This window comes from Pseudorasbora parva, chromosome 14 (genome assembly GCF_024679245.1).
Source record: "Pseudorasbora parva isolate DD20220531a chromosome 14, ASM2467924v1, whole genome shotgun sequence".
Classification (NCBI taxonomy): domain Eukaryota; kingdom Metazoa; phylum Chordata; class Actinopteri; order Cypriniformes; family Gobionidae; genus Pseudorasbora; species Pseudorasbora parva.
Genome location: NC_090185.1, coordinates 585,272 through 602,776, shown reverse-complemented (window position 1 = coordinate 602,776; position 17,505 = coordinate 585,272). Strand labels below are relative to the sequence as shown.

Below are 17,505 nucleotides of genomic sequence, written 5' to 3'. Positions count from 1 at the left end.
GGGCTGTTTATATTGCGGTATACACGGTAATGTTTGGGCTGTTTATATTGCGGTATATACGGTAATGTTTGGGCTGTTTATGTTGCGGTATATACGGTAATGTTTGGCTGTTTATGTTGCGGTATATACGGTAATGTTTGGGCTGTTTATATTGCGGTATATACGGTAATGTTTGGGCTGTTTATATTGCGGTATATACGGTAATGTTTGGGCTGTTTATATTGCGGTATATACGGTAATGTTTGGGCTGTTTATATTGCGGTATATACGGTAATGTTTGGGCTGTTTATATTGCGGTATATACGGTAATGTTTGGCTGTTTATATTGCGGTATATACGGTAATGTTTGGGCTGTTTATATTGCGGTATATACGGCAATGTTTGGGCTGTTTATATTGCGGTATATACGGTAATGTTTGGCTGTTTTCTGCTGTAGTTGGAGGAGTGTCGCACGCGGCTGTCGGCCAGCGAGGGGAGCCGAGACTGTGCCAGGAAGGATCTTCTGCAGATACGGGAGGAGGGGGAGGAGCATAGGCGAGAGGGGGCGGAGCTACGGCGATCTCTCGGTGATGTCAGCAAGGAGAGGGATGCTTTCAGCCAATCAAACACGCAGCTGAGGGAAGCTCTGAGAGCGGCAGAGAGCGAGAGAATCAGGTGATGACGTTAACACACTCGTGAGTGTGTGTGTGTGTGTGTGTGTGTGTGTGTGTCTGAGTGACTGTGTGTGGACATGTTTTTGTGACATATGAGGACACAAATGTGTATAATGCCATGGGTATGACACAGGTATTACAGGAGAGGGTGAAATATGAGGACATTACCCATGGCCCCACTTTACAAAAGGCTTATAAATCACACAGGAGGAGTTTTTATGAGAAAGTAAAAATGCTGAATGTTTCCTGTGATGGGTAGGTTTAGGGGCAGTGTGTGTGTGTGGGTGTGGGTGTGTGTGTGTATGATGAGTAGGTTTAGGAGCAGGGGCAGTGTAAGGGGATAGAAAATACGGTTTGTACAGTAGAAACACCATTACACATATGGAAAGTCCCCATATGTCACAAAAACAAACGTGTGAGTGTGTGTGTGTGTGTGTTTGTGGTATGCAGATGAGCTTCTCTCTGCAGTGCTGATTGGCGGACTGTGCTCTGTGTTCAGTGTGAAGCGTGTGTGTGAGGAGAAGGAGCAGAGAGTGTGTGTGCTGGAGGAGAGTTTGGTGTCTGCGCAGAAGGAAGTGTCGGATCTGCGCAGCTGTCTGCGAGAGGTGGAGCGATCCCGACTGGAGGCACGCAGGGAGCTGCAGGAGCTGCGCAGACAGGTAGACCGATGACTATTACGACAACTGGAACAACAACTATAACTGTTACGATAACTACAACTATTACGGCTACTTGAACTATTTTATTAACTACAAATATTACGAAAACGTGAACTATTATGATAACTATAACTGTTACGACAACTAGAACTATTACTATTACGACAACTGACAAACTAGAACTATACTAGAAGAAAATTAGAACTATTACGGCAACTAAAACTATTAGGACAACTTGAAATATTTCGATAACTAGAACTATTACTATTACGACAGCTGACAACTAGAACTATTACTATTACGACAACTAGAAATATTATGACAACTAGAACTATTGCGACAACTAGAACTATTAAACTGAATGCCGAGTGAGAGTGAGGATGACGAGGTGTGGTGTGACGTGTGTGTGTCTCTCTGCGCCGTCAGGTGAAAGTCCTGGACTCCGAGCGCGAGCAGTCGGCCAATCAGATGTCTGAGCTGCAGACGCGTCTCTCTGCAGAGGAGCAGAAGGGCGAGGGGCGAGCGAGGGAACTGATCTCACTCAAACAGAGACTCGCCGACACCGAGGCCAGCAGGAGCGCTCTTCAGAAGGAGGTGAGAATTAAAGGGTTAGTTTGGCCATAAATGATAATAGTGTGATTAATTCCTCCTGTGGTTGGCCAGCCGTCAGACCTCCGCTCATCTTCACACACAGATGAAGATATTAGTGTTGAAATCCGATGGCTCAGAAAGGCCTTCATTGACACCAATGTCATTTCCTCTCTCAAGACCCATAAAGGCACTAAAGACGTCGTTACAAAGCCCATCTCACTACAGCCGCTCTACAATCATTGATGAAGAGGCCAGAATAGAGTTAGTGCGCAAAAACACTAAATAACGACTTATATAGTGATGGCCGATTTCAGAACAAAGCTTCGAACCGTTATGAGTCAGTGAATCGATTCATGATTCGGACCGTTATGAGTCAGTGAATCGATTCATGATTCGGACCGTTATGAGTCAGTGAATCGATTCATGATTCGGATCGCCAGAGTCTCGTGATTTACGCAGTTTGATACGCGATCCGAATCATGAATCGATTCACTGACTCATAACGGTTCGAAGCTTTGTTTTGAAATCGGCCCATCACTATATAAGTCATTATTTAGATTTTTTGCGCACAAAATTTATTACGACAACTAAAGCTATTACGTCAACTAAAACTATTATGTCAACTAAAACTGTCACAACAACTAAAGCTATTATGTCAACTAGAACTATTGCGACAACTAAAACTATCACATCAACTAGAACTATTGCGACAACTAAAACTATCATGTCAACTAGAACTATTACGACAACTAGAACTATTACGACAACTAGGACTATTACGACAATTACAACTATTGCGACAATTAGGACTATTACGACAAATTAAACTATTATGTCAACTAGAACTATCGTGAAAACTAAAATAATTACGACAACTGAAACCATTACGACAACTAAAACTATTATGACAACTAAAATTATTACGACAACTAAAACTATTTCGACAACTAGAACTATTGCGACAACTAGAACTATTGCGACAACTAGGAGTATTACGACAACTAGGACTATTACGACAACTAGAACTATTACGACAACTAGGACTATTACGACAACTAGAACTATTACGACAACTAGGACTATTACGACAACTAGAACTATTGCGACAACTAGAACTATTGCGACAACTAGAACTATTACGACAACTAGGACTATTACGACAACTAGAACTATTACGACAACTAGAACTATTACGACAACTAGGACTATTACGACAAATTAAACTATTATGTCAACTACAACTATTGTGAAAACTAAAATAATTACGACAACTGAAACCATTACGACAACTAAAACTATTATGACAACTAAAACTATTGCCACAACTAGGACTATTACGACAACTGAAACCATTACGAAAACTAAAACTATTTCGACAACTAGAACTATTACGTCAACTAGAACCGTTACTGACGGCTGTCCAACCACAGGAGGAATTAATCACACAATTTACATTTCCTGCTGAACTAACCCTTTAAATGAAATGATAAAGCTGTCTCTGACTCTGTGTGTGTTTAGCTGTGTTCTCTGCAGAGGCGTGTGGCCGAGAGCGAGTTGAGTTGGCGTAGCTGCGAGCGAGAGTTAGCATCTCAGCTACAGGAAGCGCGCAGCTGTGAGAAGAAGCTTCAGGACGAGGCTCGTAACCTCTCGGTTCGCGCTCAGGCGAGCTCTGACGCGTCTGCGCAGATACAGCTGGAGCTCAGTGAGGCTCAGGGCCGTCTGGCAGCTACGGAGGCGGAGCTATCGCGAGCGGAGGCGGGCCGAAGGGATCTGGAGTTCAGGCTGAGCAGCCTACAGTCGGCCCTCACGCGGACACTGGGCATCGGGGCCAGTGGGCGGAGCAGCAGCAGGGGGCGGAGCCCGGCAGGCTCCTCCCCTTCCTCGCTGACCTCATCCATGATGTCTCGCCATAGGAGCGTTTCTCCGCTGCACTTCTCGCTGTCGCCACCCAAAGGTCAGATCAAGGCTCCAGACTTCCACCAAATGATTGCATTTTACATCCAGTTGCACGTGTGACCAGTTAATTTGGGCGTTTATTCAATAGATCACTCCATGTTTTGAAGAATGCTATATTTGCTGACGAGACACATGAGATCTATTTAACCAATACTGTCACATTAAGTTTTATTTGTTTTACAGTTTTTATAGAAGTACATGACTCAAACGACTCAAACGTAATGAAGTCATTTTATTTAAAAGAAGAAACCTGCTCAAACATGCAAACACTAAACCAGTGCTTATACTCTACAGTGATCATTAACCATCAGCCTGCGTTATTACGCTTTCATTACTAAGTGTTCATTTCTTTCTTTTGCTGCAAATATGCCCAACTCGACCTGTTCGCTGTCAGTATCGCTCCTCAACTGGTTCATCATGTTAACTTCACCAACGACATTCAATCCGTTCATGAACTAGATCTCTCGTTCAGACTATAAACTGTAAACAAATATGGCTGTAGTGTCCGTGACGTCACCATAGGAATCTAAAGAGCCGTTCTGAAGCGTAAAGTAGAGGCGAGCTGGGCGTCGCCATTTTGCCAGCGAGTCATCGCGAGTCACGCCCGGATAACAGAAAAAGGGCAAAAGGGCGGGATGTGGGCGGAGCTTAGGTGACTAACAGACAGCAGACAAACGGCTATCCACATGTCACTCAAAGTGGCCACGCCTTAATTATGCAGAACTTTAAGGCTTTATATAACGTAAACGAATGAGTTATAAATAAATTCACCCCCTCACAGTCGTCATGAAGGGCACAATTAGCCATATAGACCAAAACCACAATTTGTCTCAGGCTGTAAACATGTTTTATTCTGATGTAAAGTTGGGCATTTTAACATGAGGCTCAGTGAGATTCTGCTCCATCGCCACATCTCATACTCAAACGCTATTGGCTCGAGATTTTCATTCTTAGAGTATTTATTAGTGATACAGTGGATATTAGCATGTTGATTTACGTTGTACACCCCTACATTTTCTGGTTGTGCCCCTAAAATTTTCCCTTGGGGGGCCACTGTGCTCCTAGTGAAAAACGTTAGTCTGGAGCCCTGCAGATTGTTCTTTAAAGCGATGAGTGTAATTTGAGCTGTAGTTGATCTTCAGTGTGTTCTGTGCTGTTTGTCAGATGTGGGCGTTAGCATCACTCCTGATAGCACGCTAGTGCTGCGGCCGCTGTCTCCTGAGCGGACCGACGCCCCGCTGCCCATCGCCCCGCCCGAGCTGGACCCCGAGACCCTACGCAGCGGCCTCAGAGACTTCCTGCAGGAGCTGCGAGAGGCGCAGAGAGAACGAGTAATGACAATACTGTACTCACACACGAGAACGATAACCACAACTATTACAACAACTACAACTATTACAACAACTATAACTATTATGGCAACTATAACTACTGCAACAACTATAACTATTACAACAACTATTACGACAACTATAACCATTGCGACAATTATTACGACAACTATAACTATTACAACAACTATTACGACAACTGTAACAATTACAACAACTATTACGGCAACTATAACAATTGCAACAACTGTAACTATTTACAACAAATATTACAACAACTATAACAATTGCGACAACTATTACGACAACTATAACAATTGTGACAACTATAACTATTACAAAAACTATTACGACAACTTTAGCTATTGCAACAGCTATTACAACAACTATAACTATTACGATAACTATAACTCCTACGACAACTATAACTATTACAACAACTATAACGACAACTATAACTATTGCGACAGCTATTACAACAACTATAACTATTACGATAACTATAACTATCACAAAAAATATTACGACAACTATAATTATTGCGACAACTGTTACAACAACTATAAGTATTACAACAACTATAACTATTACAACAACTATTTCAAGAACTATAACTTTTGGGACAACTATAACTATTACAACAACTATTACGACAACTATATCTATTACAACAACTATTAAGACAACTAGAACTATTACGACAAATAGAACTATTGTGACAACTAAAACTATTACAACAACTAAAACTATTATGATAACTGTAACTATTAAGCCAACTAGAACTATTATGATTACGATTAACTATAAATATTGCAATAACTATTAATAATGATTACTATTACAATAACTATAATTACAACTATAACTAGACTTCGCTATTCTCTTAGAGTTAAAGTGATTATTAAAATTATAGTTATTAGTATAGTTTAATATTAGGCCCCGCCCACTGAAAAATTTCTCATTGGTCTGAATTTCTGTTCCACTGAACGTTAACATCAAATATCTTTTGATTGGTGTGGACCGAGTCAGAACATGTCGTCATTAAATGTGCTTTATGTGTGCAGGACGAGGCGCGGGGTCAACTGGGGTCACTGCAGAGGGAATTAGAGGAAATGACCAGCGAGAGAGACTCCGCCCACCAGCGCCTCATTCAGCTACACAACACACTACAGGAATGCCAGGAAGGTAACGCACATCTAACGGCCATCGTTTGCTTTCACATGAACTTTAAAATACAATATTACTTTATGAACGTTCTGTCAGATGGAGCTGATTTCTGGAGCCGTGTATTGCCTGTGTGTGTAGATAAGCGTGCTGTGGAAGGAAAGCTGTCGTCGGCTCAAGCTCTGCTGCATGAGCAGGACGAGTCCCTGCGGAGAGGAGAGAGAGAGCGGCGAGCGCTGGGCGAGCGAATCAAAGAGCTGGAGAGAGTTTCCCTCAACACAGAGGCTGAGCGCAAGCGCGTGGAGGTCAGGACCCGCTCGCATCTTATGTTCTAAACTATAACTATTGCGACAACTATAACTATCACAACTATTACGACAACTAGAACTATTACGACAACTATAACTATTGTGACAACTAGAACTATCACAACTATTACGAAAACTAGAACTATTACGACAACTATAATTATTGTGACAACTAGAACTATTACGACAACTATAACTATTGCGACAACTAGAACTATCACAACTATTACGAAAACTAGAACTATTACGACAACTATAATTATTGCGACAACTATAACTATTATGACAACTATAATTATTGTGACAACTATAACTATTACGACAACTATAATTATTGCGACAACTATAACTATTACGACAACTATAATTATTGCGACAACTATAACTATTATGACAACTATAATTATTGTGACAACTATAACTATTACGACAACTAGAACTATTGCGAGAACTAAAACTATTACGACAACTATAACTATTACGACAACTATAACTATTGCGAGAACTAAAACTATTACGACAACTATAACTATTACGACAACTATAATTATTGTGACAACTAGAACTATTACGACAACTATAACTATTGCGACAACTAGAACTATCACAACTATTACGAAAACTAGAACTATTACGACAACTATAATTATTGCGACAACTATAACTATTATGACAACTATAATTATTGTGACAACTATAACTATTACGACAACTATAATTATTGCGACAACTATAACTATTACGACAACTATAATTATTGCGACAACTATAACTATTATGACAACTATAATTATTGTGACAACTATAACTATTACGACAACTAGAACTATTGCGAGAACTAAAACTATTACGACAACTATAACTATTACGACAACTATAACTATTGCGAGAACTAAAACTATTACGACAACTATAACTATTACGAGAACTAAAACTATTACGACAACTATTATGACAACTATAACTATTACAAGAACTATAACTCTTATGAGGACTAAAACTATAACGACAACTATAACTATTACGAGAACTAAAACTATTACGACAACTATTACGACAACTATAACTATTATGTTATACTGTTATAACAGTACTGAATATAACAACAGAACTGTTATAACAACTATTATGGCAACTAGAACTCCTACAACAACTAGAACGATAACTAGAACTATTACGACAACTAGAACTATTAGGAGAACTAAAACTATTGCGACAACTAGAACTATTGCGACAACTACGACAACTAGAACTATTACGAAAACTATTATGACAACTAGAACTAATACGACAACTAGACCTATTACGACAACTAGAACTATTGCGACAACTAGAACTATTACGACAACTAGAATTATTACGACAACTAAAACGATTACAACAACTAAAACTATTACAATAACTAAAACTATTATGACAACTAGAACTGTGGTTTAGTAAAGCCTGTGAGTAACTCCGCCCCCTGCAGGAGCAGTGCAGTAAGCTGCGCGCGGGCGAGGCTCGTTTGGAGGCGGAGCGGCGGCGGCTCCGTGAGGCTCTAGAGGCGGCTGAGGGGCGGGGCACACGGGTGGAGCTGGGGAGGCGGAGTCTCGAAGGAGAGCTGCAGAGGCTGAGGCTGGGTCTGGCTGAGAGAGAGATGGAGATCCAGACTGCTCGCGAGCGGCACGAGAGCGCCCTCAAACAGGTACAAACTCCCATCAGCCACTATTTTACCAGCTAAATTAGAGATTTATAAGTGTTATAATCCGTGAACCAAACCAACCAGCTACAAGTGAATCACAACATAACAAATATTTGAAAGACTGTGAACTTAAAGGGGTGATGAATTGAGAAAAACTCTCTCCCTTGAGCTTTTGATAAAAGTTTCAGAGCTGAAAGCTTCATTGTTAGTCAAAGAAAAGCTTTTATGGACACCAGGCCCAAAAAACGATTGTGTTCGCATCATTACGTCATCTGTTGCGAAACACCGCCTCTACAGAATAATATGCACGTCTAATTCATTAACCCCACCCACCGACTCCTCTAATTCAGTAGCCCCGCCCACTAATTCAGTAGCCCCGCCCACTAACTCGTCTAATTCAGTAGCCCCGCCCACCGACTCGTCTAATTCAGTAGCCCCGCCCACCGACTCAGCTAATTCACCAGTCCCGCCCACCGACTCGTCTAATTCAGTAGCTCCGCCCACCGACTCATCTAATTCAGTAGCCCCACCCACCGACTCGTCTAATTCAGTAGCTCCGCCCACCGACTCATCTAATTCAGTAGCCCCGCCCACCGACTCGTCTAATTCAGTAGTCCCGCCCACCGACTCGTCTAATTCAGTAGTCCCACCCACTGACTCATCTAATTCACCAGTCCCGCCCACCGACGATCGGGCGGGCCAAGTAATACAAAAATAATATTCCACCCAACCGTGGGTGGATGAGAAATAAATCATTGTGTTTGTTTGATAAAGACGTTTAGCGAGCCCTGTGAGAGGATCATTCCAGCCGCTTTCAAAACAATCCCTCATGTGACCTGACAGGAGCAGAAGCTCATTAAATATGCAACTCTTATCCAATCCTAGCCGTGGGCGTTTACTTCCTAGTCTCCAGTGACACGCCCATCAACACCATCAGGAGAGAGCCTCAAAACCAGTGCAGAAAATAGCCTATTACTGATTAGTAATGATGTTTCTGAATGTAAGAACCACACAAACGTCATTAGTTGACCTCAGACAACAGTATACTTTTTTTTAAATGCCAGTTCATGACCCCTTTAACGATGATCGTATTGTCTGGCGTTCAGGTGTCAGAGGGCGAGTCCCGCGCCTCGTCTCTTCAGCGTGAGGTGGACCGACTGACGGCGCTGCTGACGAAAGCTCAGGACGGAGAGAGCATTCAGAAAGAGCGAGTTATGGCGCTCTCCCAGAGCCTGCAGGAAGCCTCCGCGGCCCACAGCGCCACCCAGGGGCGACTCGCAGCGCTGCAGAAAACACTGGGGCAGGCGGAGAGCGAGCGCAGGCAGATGCAGGTGAGCGAAGAGCCTCGGCCCGAGAGAGAGAGAGAGAGAGAGAGAGAGAGAGAGAGAGACGCTTCAGCAAAACATGCTCTTCTTACTCAGTCTTGTTTCCAGTCTCAATATCTAACCATTCTTAAGCAAAAACTCACTTCATTTTGATTTTGAAGCATCCAAAATACATTTGGGTCCAAAAATAACAAAAACTACGACTTTATTCACTTAACTTTATTTGAACGGTTATGGATCAGCAAATTGATTCATGATTCGGATCAAACTGCTGAAATCACAAGACACTGGCGATCCGAATCATGAATCGATTCACTGACTCATAACCGTTTGAATCTTTATTTGAGGATTGAACACAAACGCGGAAGAGAAGCCAATGCTGAATAAAGTCGTAGTTTTTGTTATTTTTGGACCCAAATGTATTTTGGATGCTTCAAGAGACTCTAATTAACCCACTGATGTCTCATATGGACTACTGTGATGATGTTTTTATTCCCTTTCTGGACATGGACAGTATAGTGTGCATACACTTGCATACGCTCTCGGACTAAATATAAAATATCTTAAACTGTGTGTGAAGATGAACGGAGGTCTTACGGGTGTGGAGCGACATTAGGGAGAGGAGATAATGACAGACATTTCATTTCTGGGTGAACTAACCCTTTAAGAATTTTTAGATATTTAGACTGGAAACAAAACAAAAAAACTAAATAAGAAGCACATGTTTTGCAGTGTTCAGCAGAACTGATGTGTGTGGTGTGTGTGTGTATGTGTGTGTGTTTCAGGAGCGTGTGGATGGACTCCGAGTGTCCTTGTCGGATGGGAAGCGGAGCATCGGTGTCCTTACGGAGCGCGTGCAGACGCTGCAGTCGGAGCTCAGCCAGAGCCAGCTGCGCAGATCTGAGCTGGAGGCGGAGCTTCACAACACACAGGAGGTGAGGGACGGCATTTCAGATTACAGCAATGGAGCTCATCAATCGCCCAAACACAAGCAGTTTATGTTTAAACAACATGGATTAGATGAAAATGTGGGGGTTTCTAAAAGAACGTAGTTGAACTTGTATCACTATATCGATAACTAGAACTATTACTATTACGACAAAAAGAACTATTACTGTTACGACAACTAGATCTATTACTATTATGACAACTATAACTATTACTATTACGAGAACTAGAACTATTACTATTACCACAACTAGAACTATTACTATTACGATAACTAGAACTATTACTATTACGATAACTAGAACTATTACTATTACCACAACTAGGACTATTACTATTACGACAACTAGAACTATTACTATTACCACAACTAGGACTATTACTATTACGACAACTAGAACTATTACTATTACGATAACTAGAACTATTACTATTACGACAACTAGGACTATTACTATTACGACAACTAGAACTAGAACTATTACTATTACGATAACTAGAACTATTACTATTACCACAACTAGGACTATTACTATTACGACAACTAGAACTATTACTATTACGATAACTAGAACTATTACTATTACGACAACTAGGACTATTACTATTACGACAACTAGAACTAGAACTATTACTATTACGATAACTAGAACTATTACTATTACCACAACTAGGACTATTAGTATTACGACAACTAGAACTATTACGATAACTAGAACTATTACTATTACCACAACTAGGACTATTACTATTACGCCAACTAGAACTATTACTGTTACGATAACTAGAACTATTACTATTACCACAACTAGGACTATTACTATTACGACAACTAGAACTATTACTATTACGATAACTAGAACTATTACTATTACGACAACTAGGACTATTACTATTACGACAACGACAACTAGAACTAGAACTTTTACTATTACGATACCTAGGACTATTACTATTACGACAACTAGGACTATTACTATTACGACAACTAGAACTAGAACTATTACTATTATCACAACAATGACTATTAGTATTACGACAACTAGAACTAGAACTATTACTATTACGATAACTAGAACTATTACTATTACCACAACTAGGACTATTACTATTACTATTACCACAACTAGGACTATTACTATTACGACAACTAGAACTAGAACTATTACTATTACCACAACTAGAACTATTACTATTACCACAACTAGAACTATTACTATTACCACAACTAGGACTATTACTATTACCACAACTAGAACTATTACTATTACGACAACTAGAACTAGAACTATTACTATTACCACAACTAGAACTATTACTATTACCACAACTAGGACTATTACTATTACGACAACTAGAACTATTACTATTACGATAACTAGAACTATTACTATTACGACAACTAGGACTATTACTATTACGACAACTAGAACTAGAACTATTACTATTACGATAACTAGGACTATTACTATTACGACAACTAGGACTATTACTATTACGACAACTAGAACTAGAACTATTACTATTACCACAACTAGAACTATTACTATTACCACAACTAGAACTATTACTATTACCACAACTAGAACTATTACTATTACCACAACTAGGACTATTACTATTACCACAACTAGAACTATTACGATAACTAGAACTATTACTATTACCACAACTAGGACTATTACTATTACGCCAACTAGAACTTTTACTGTTACGATAACTAGAACTATTACTATTACCACAACTAGGACTATTACTATTACCACAACTAGAACTATTACGATAACTAGAACTATTACTATTACCACAACTAGGACTATTACTATTACGACAACTAGAACTATTACTGTTACGATAACTAGAACTATTACTATTACCACAACTAGGACTATTACTATTACGACAACTAGAACTATTACTATTACGATAACTAGAACTATTACTATTACGACAACTAGGACTATTACTATTACGACAACTAGAACTAGAACTTTTACTATTACGATACCTAGGACTATTACTATTACGACAACTAGGACTATTACTATTACGACAACTAGAACTAGAACTATTACTATTATCACAACTATGACTATTAGTATTACGACAACTAGAACTAGAACTATTACTATTACGATAACTAGAACTATTACTATTACCACAACTAGGACTATTACTATTACTATTACCACAACTAGGACTATTACTATTACGACAACTAGAACTAGAACTATTACTATTACCACAACTAGAACTATTACTATTACCACAACTAGAACTATTACTATTACCACAACTAGAACTATTACTATTACGACAACTAGAACTAGAACTATTACTATTACCACAACTAGAACTATTACTATTACCACAACTAGGACTATTACTATTACGACAACTAGAACTATTACTATTACGATAACTAGAACTATTACTATTACGACAACTAGGACTATTACTATTACGACAACTAGAACTAGAACTATTACTATTACGATAACTAGGACTATTACTATTACGACAACTAGGACTATTACTATTACGACAACTAGAACTAGAACTATTACTATTACCACAACTAGAACTATTACTATTACCACAACTAGAACTATTACTATTACCACAACTAGAACTATTACTATTACCACAACTAGGACTATTACTATTACCACAACTAGAACTATTACTATTACCACAACTAGGACTATTACTATTACCACAACTAGAACTATTACTATTACCACAACTAGGACTATTACTATTACGACAACTAGAACTATTACTATTACGATAACTAGAACTATTACTATTACGACAACTAGGACTATTACTATTACGACAACTAGAACTAGAACTAGAACTATTACTATTACGATAACTAGGACTATTACTATTACGACAACTAGGACTATTACTATTACGACAACTAGAACTAGAACTATTACTATTATCACAACTATGACTATTAGTATTACGACAACTAGAACTAGAACTATTACTATTACGATAACTAGAACTATTACTATTACCAGAACTAGGACTATTACTATTACGACAACTAGAACTAGAACTATTACTATTACGATAACTAGACCTATTACTATTATGACAACTAGAACTATTACTATTACGATAACTAGAACTATTACTATTACCACAACTAGAACGATTACTATTACGATAACTAGAACTATTACTATTACGACAACTAGGACTATTATGACAACTAGGACTATTACTATTACGACAACTAGAACTATTACGACAACTAGAACTATTACTATTACGACAACTAGGACTATTATGACAACTAGGACTATTACTATTAAGCCAACTAGGACTATTATGACAACTAGGACTATTACGACAACTAGGACTATTACGACAACTAGGACTATTACTATTACGACAACTAGAACTATTACGACAACTAGAACTATTACTATTAAGCCAACTAGGACTATTATGACAACTAGGACTATTACGACAACTAGGACTATTACGACAACTAGGACTATTACTATTACGACAACTAGAACTATTACGACAACTAGAACTATTATGACAACTAGGACTATTACGACAACTAGAACTATTACGACAACTAGAACTATTATGACAACTAGAACTATTATGACAACTAGATTTAATAATATGTTAAGCAAAAACTCACCTCATTTTGATTTTATTTTCAACAAAACAAGAAAAAATACCGTATGTCGTTTTACTTATCTAGTAAATGCATCTTGATTTCAGAATTGTTAAGATATTTAGACTAGAAACCAGACATAATTACTGCGTAAGAAGAGCATTTTTGGAGTGCAGTGTGAACAGAGTGGTCTGAGATCAGTTCTTCTAAAGTGGTGTGTGTGTGAACTCCTTCAGGCTCTGCGGCTGAAGTGCGACGGCCTGGCTGAGGCTCAGCGAGGGCTGCAGTCTGCACACACAGAGCGAGCGTCTGCAGAGGAGCGTCTGCGCAGCCTGCAGAGAGCCGTGGCCTTACTGGAGACGGAGAAGAGAGATGCGGAGAGACAGGCCGTGAGGCTGGAGAAGGACAAGGCGGCGCTGAGGAGCACTCTGGATAAGGTGAGAGGAGGCTGCAGCGGTTCTGTTTCTGACGGCCTGATTGGGTTCTGTTTCTGAAGGCCTGATTGGGTTCTGTTTCTGACGGCCTGATTGGGTTCTGTTTCTGACGGCCTGATTGGGTTCTGTTTCTGACGGCCTGATTGGGTTGTGTTTCTGACGGCCTGATTGGGTTGTGTTTCTGACGGCCTGATTGGTTCTGTTTCTGAAGGCCTGATTGGGTTGTGTTTCTGACGGCCTGATTGGGTTGTGTTTCTGACGGCCTGATTGGGTTCTGTTTCTGACGGCCTGATTGGGTTCTGTTTCTGACGGCCTGATTGGGTTGTGTTTCCGACGGCCTGATTGGGTTGTGTTTCTGACGGCCTGATTGGGTTGTGTTTCTGACGGCCTGATTGGGTTCTGTTTCTGACGGCCTGATTGGGTTCTGTTTCTGACGGCCTGATTGGGTTGTGTTTCTGAAGGCCTGATTGGGTTCTGTTTCTGAAGGCCTGATTGGGTTCTGTTTCTGACGGCCTGATTGGGTTCTGTTTCTGACGGCCTGATTGGGTTGTGTTTCTGACGGCCTGATTGGGTTCTGTTTCTGACGGCCTGATTGGGTTGTGTTTCTGACGGCCTGATTGGGTTGTGTTTCTGAAGGCCTGATTGGGTTGTGTTTCTGACGGCCTGATTGGGTTGTGTTTCTGACGGCCTGATTGGGTTGTGTTTCTGACGGCCTGATTGGGTTCTGTTTCTGACGGCCTGATTGGGTTCTGTTTCTGACGGCCTGATTGGGTTCTGTTTCTGACGGCCTGATTGGGTTCTGTTTCTGACGGCCTGATTGGGTTCTGTTTCTGACGGCCTGATTGGGTTCTGTTTCTGACGGCCTGATTGGGTTGTGTTTCTGACGGCCTGATTGGGTTGTGTTTCTGACGGCCTGATTGGGTTGTGTTTCTGACGGCCTGATTGGGTTCTGTTTCTGACGGCCTGATTGGGTTGTGTTTCTGACGGCCTGATTGGGTTCTGTTTCTGACGGCCTGATTGGGTTCTGTTTCTGACGGCCTGATTGGGTTGTGTTTCTGACGGCCTGATTGGGTTCTGTTTCTGACGGCCTGATTGGGTTGTGTTTCTGACGGCCTGATTGGGTTGTGTTTCTGACGGCCTGATTGGGTTGTGTTTCTGACGGCCTGATTGGGTTGTGTTTCTGACGGCCTGATTGGGTTCTGTTTCTGACGGCCTGATTGGGTTCTGTTTCTGACGGCCTGATTGGGTTCTGTTTCTGACGGCCTGATTGGGTTCTGTTTCTGACGGCCTGATTGGGTTGTGTTTCTGACGGCCTGATTGGGTTCTGTTTCTGACGGCCTGATTGGGTTCTGTTTCTGACGGCCTGATTGGGTTGTGTTTCTGACGGCCTGATTGGGTTCTGTTTCTGACGGCCTGATTGGGTTGTGTTTCTGAAGGCCTGATTGGGTTCTGTTTCTGACGGCCTGATTGGGTTCTGTTTCTGACGGCCTGATTGGGTTCTGTTTCTGACGGCCTGATTGGGTTGTGTTTCTGACGGCCTGATTGGGTTCTGTTTCTGACGGCCTGATTGGGTTGTGTTTCTGACGGCCTGATTGGGTTCTGTTTCTGACGGCCTGATTGGGTTGTGTTTCTGACGGCCTGATTGGGTTCTGTTTCTGACGGCCTGATTGGGTTGTGTTTCTGACGGCCTGATTGGGTTCTGTTTCTGAAGGCCTGATTGGGTTCTGTTTCTGACGGCCTGATTGGGTTCTGTTTCTGACGGCCTGATTGGGTTGTGTTTCTGACGGCCTGATTGGGTTCTGTTTCTGACGGCCTGATTGGGTTGTGTTTCTGACGGCCTGATTGGGTTGTGTTTCTGACGGCCTGATTGGGTTCTGTTTCTGACGGCCTGATTGGGTTGTGTTTCTGACGGCCTGATTGGGTTGTGTTTCTGAAGGCCTGATTGGGTTGTGTTTCTGGCGGCCTGATTGGGTTCTGTTTCTGACGGCCTGATTGGGTTGTGTTTCTGACGGCCTGATTGGGTTGTGTTTCTGAAGGCCTGATTGGGTTGTGTTTCTGACGGCCTGATTGGGTTCTGTTTCTGACGGCCTGATTGGGTTGTGTTTCTGACGGCCTGATTGGGTTGTGTTTCTGACGGCCTGATTGGGTTGTGTTTCTGACGGCCTGATTGGGTTGTGTTTCTGACGGCCTGATTGGGTTGTGTTTCTGACGGCCTGATTGGGTTGTGTTTCTGACGGCCTGATTGGGTTGTGTTTCTGACGGCCTGATTGGGTTGTGTTTCTGACGGCCTGATTGGGTTGTGTTTCTGACGGCCTGATTGGGTTGTGTTTCTGACGGCCTGATTGGGTTCTGTTTCTGACGGCCTGATTGGGTTCTGTTTCTGACGGCCTGATTGGGTTCTGTTTCTGACGGCCTGATTGGGTTCTGTTTCTGACGGCCTGATTGGGTTGTGTTTCTGACGGCCTGATTGGGTTGTGTTTCTGACGGCCTGATTGGGTTGTGTTTCTGACGGCCTGATTGGGTTGTGTTTCTGACGGCCTGATTGGGTTCTGTTTCTGACAGCCTGATTGGGTTGTGTTTCTGACGGCCTGATTGGGTTGTGTTTCTGACGGCCTGATTGGGTTCTGTTTCTGACGGCCTGATTGGGTTCTGTTTCTGACGGCCTGATTGGGTTCTGTTTCTGACGGCCTGATTGGGTTCTGTTTCTGACGGCCTGATTGGGTTGTGTTTCTGACGGCCTGATTGGGTTCTGTTTCTGACGGCCTGATTGGGTTGTGTTTCTGACGGCCTGATTGGGTTGTGTTTC

At 41.4% G+C, this 17,505-nt stretch overlaps 1 protein-coding gene across 2 annotated transcripts in view; it reads left to right on the top strand.

The window, feature by feature from the left end:
* Window positions 1-17,505, top strand: part of LOC137039844 (rootletin-like) — a 49,523-nt gene that overhangs the window by 26,509 nt on the left and 5,509 nt on the right. For both annotated transcript variants that reach the window (XM_067415119.1, XM_067415117.1), the window contains exons 24-34: window positions 437-654; window positions 1,153-1,312; window positions 1,739-1,906; window positions 3,422-3,857; window positions 5,024-5,190; window positions 6,255-6,375; window positions 6,496-6,659; window positions 8,131-8,346; window positions 9,450-9,674; window positions 10,454-10,603; window positions 14,502-14,702. In XM_067415119.1, the coding sequence (XP_067271220.1) occupies window positions 437-654; window positions 1,153-1,312; window positions 1,739-1,906; window positions 3,422-3,857; window positions 5,024-5,190; window positions 6,255-6,375; window positions 6,496-6,659; window positions 8,131-8,346; window positions 9,450-9,674; window positions 10,454-10,603; window positions 14,502-14,702 (2,226 nt within the window). The remainder of the gene's footprint in view (window positions 1-436; window positions 655-1,152; window positions 1,313-1,738; window positions 1,907-3,421; window positions 3,858-5,023; window positions 5,191-6,254; window positions 6,376-6,495; window positions 6,660-8,130; window positions 8,347-9,449; window positions 9,675-10,453; window positions 10,604-14,501; window positions 14,703-17,505) is intronic.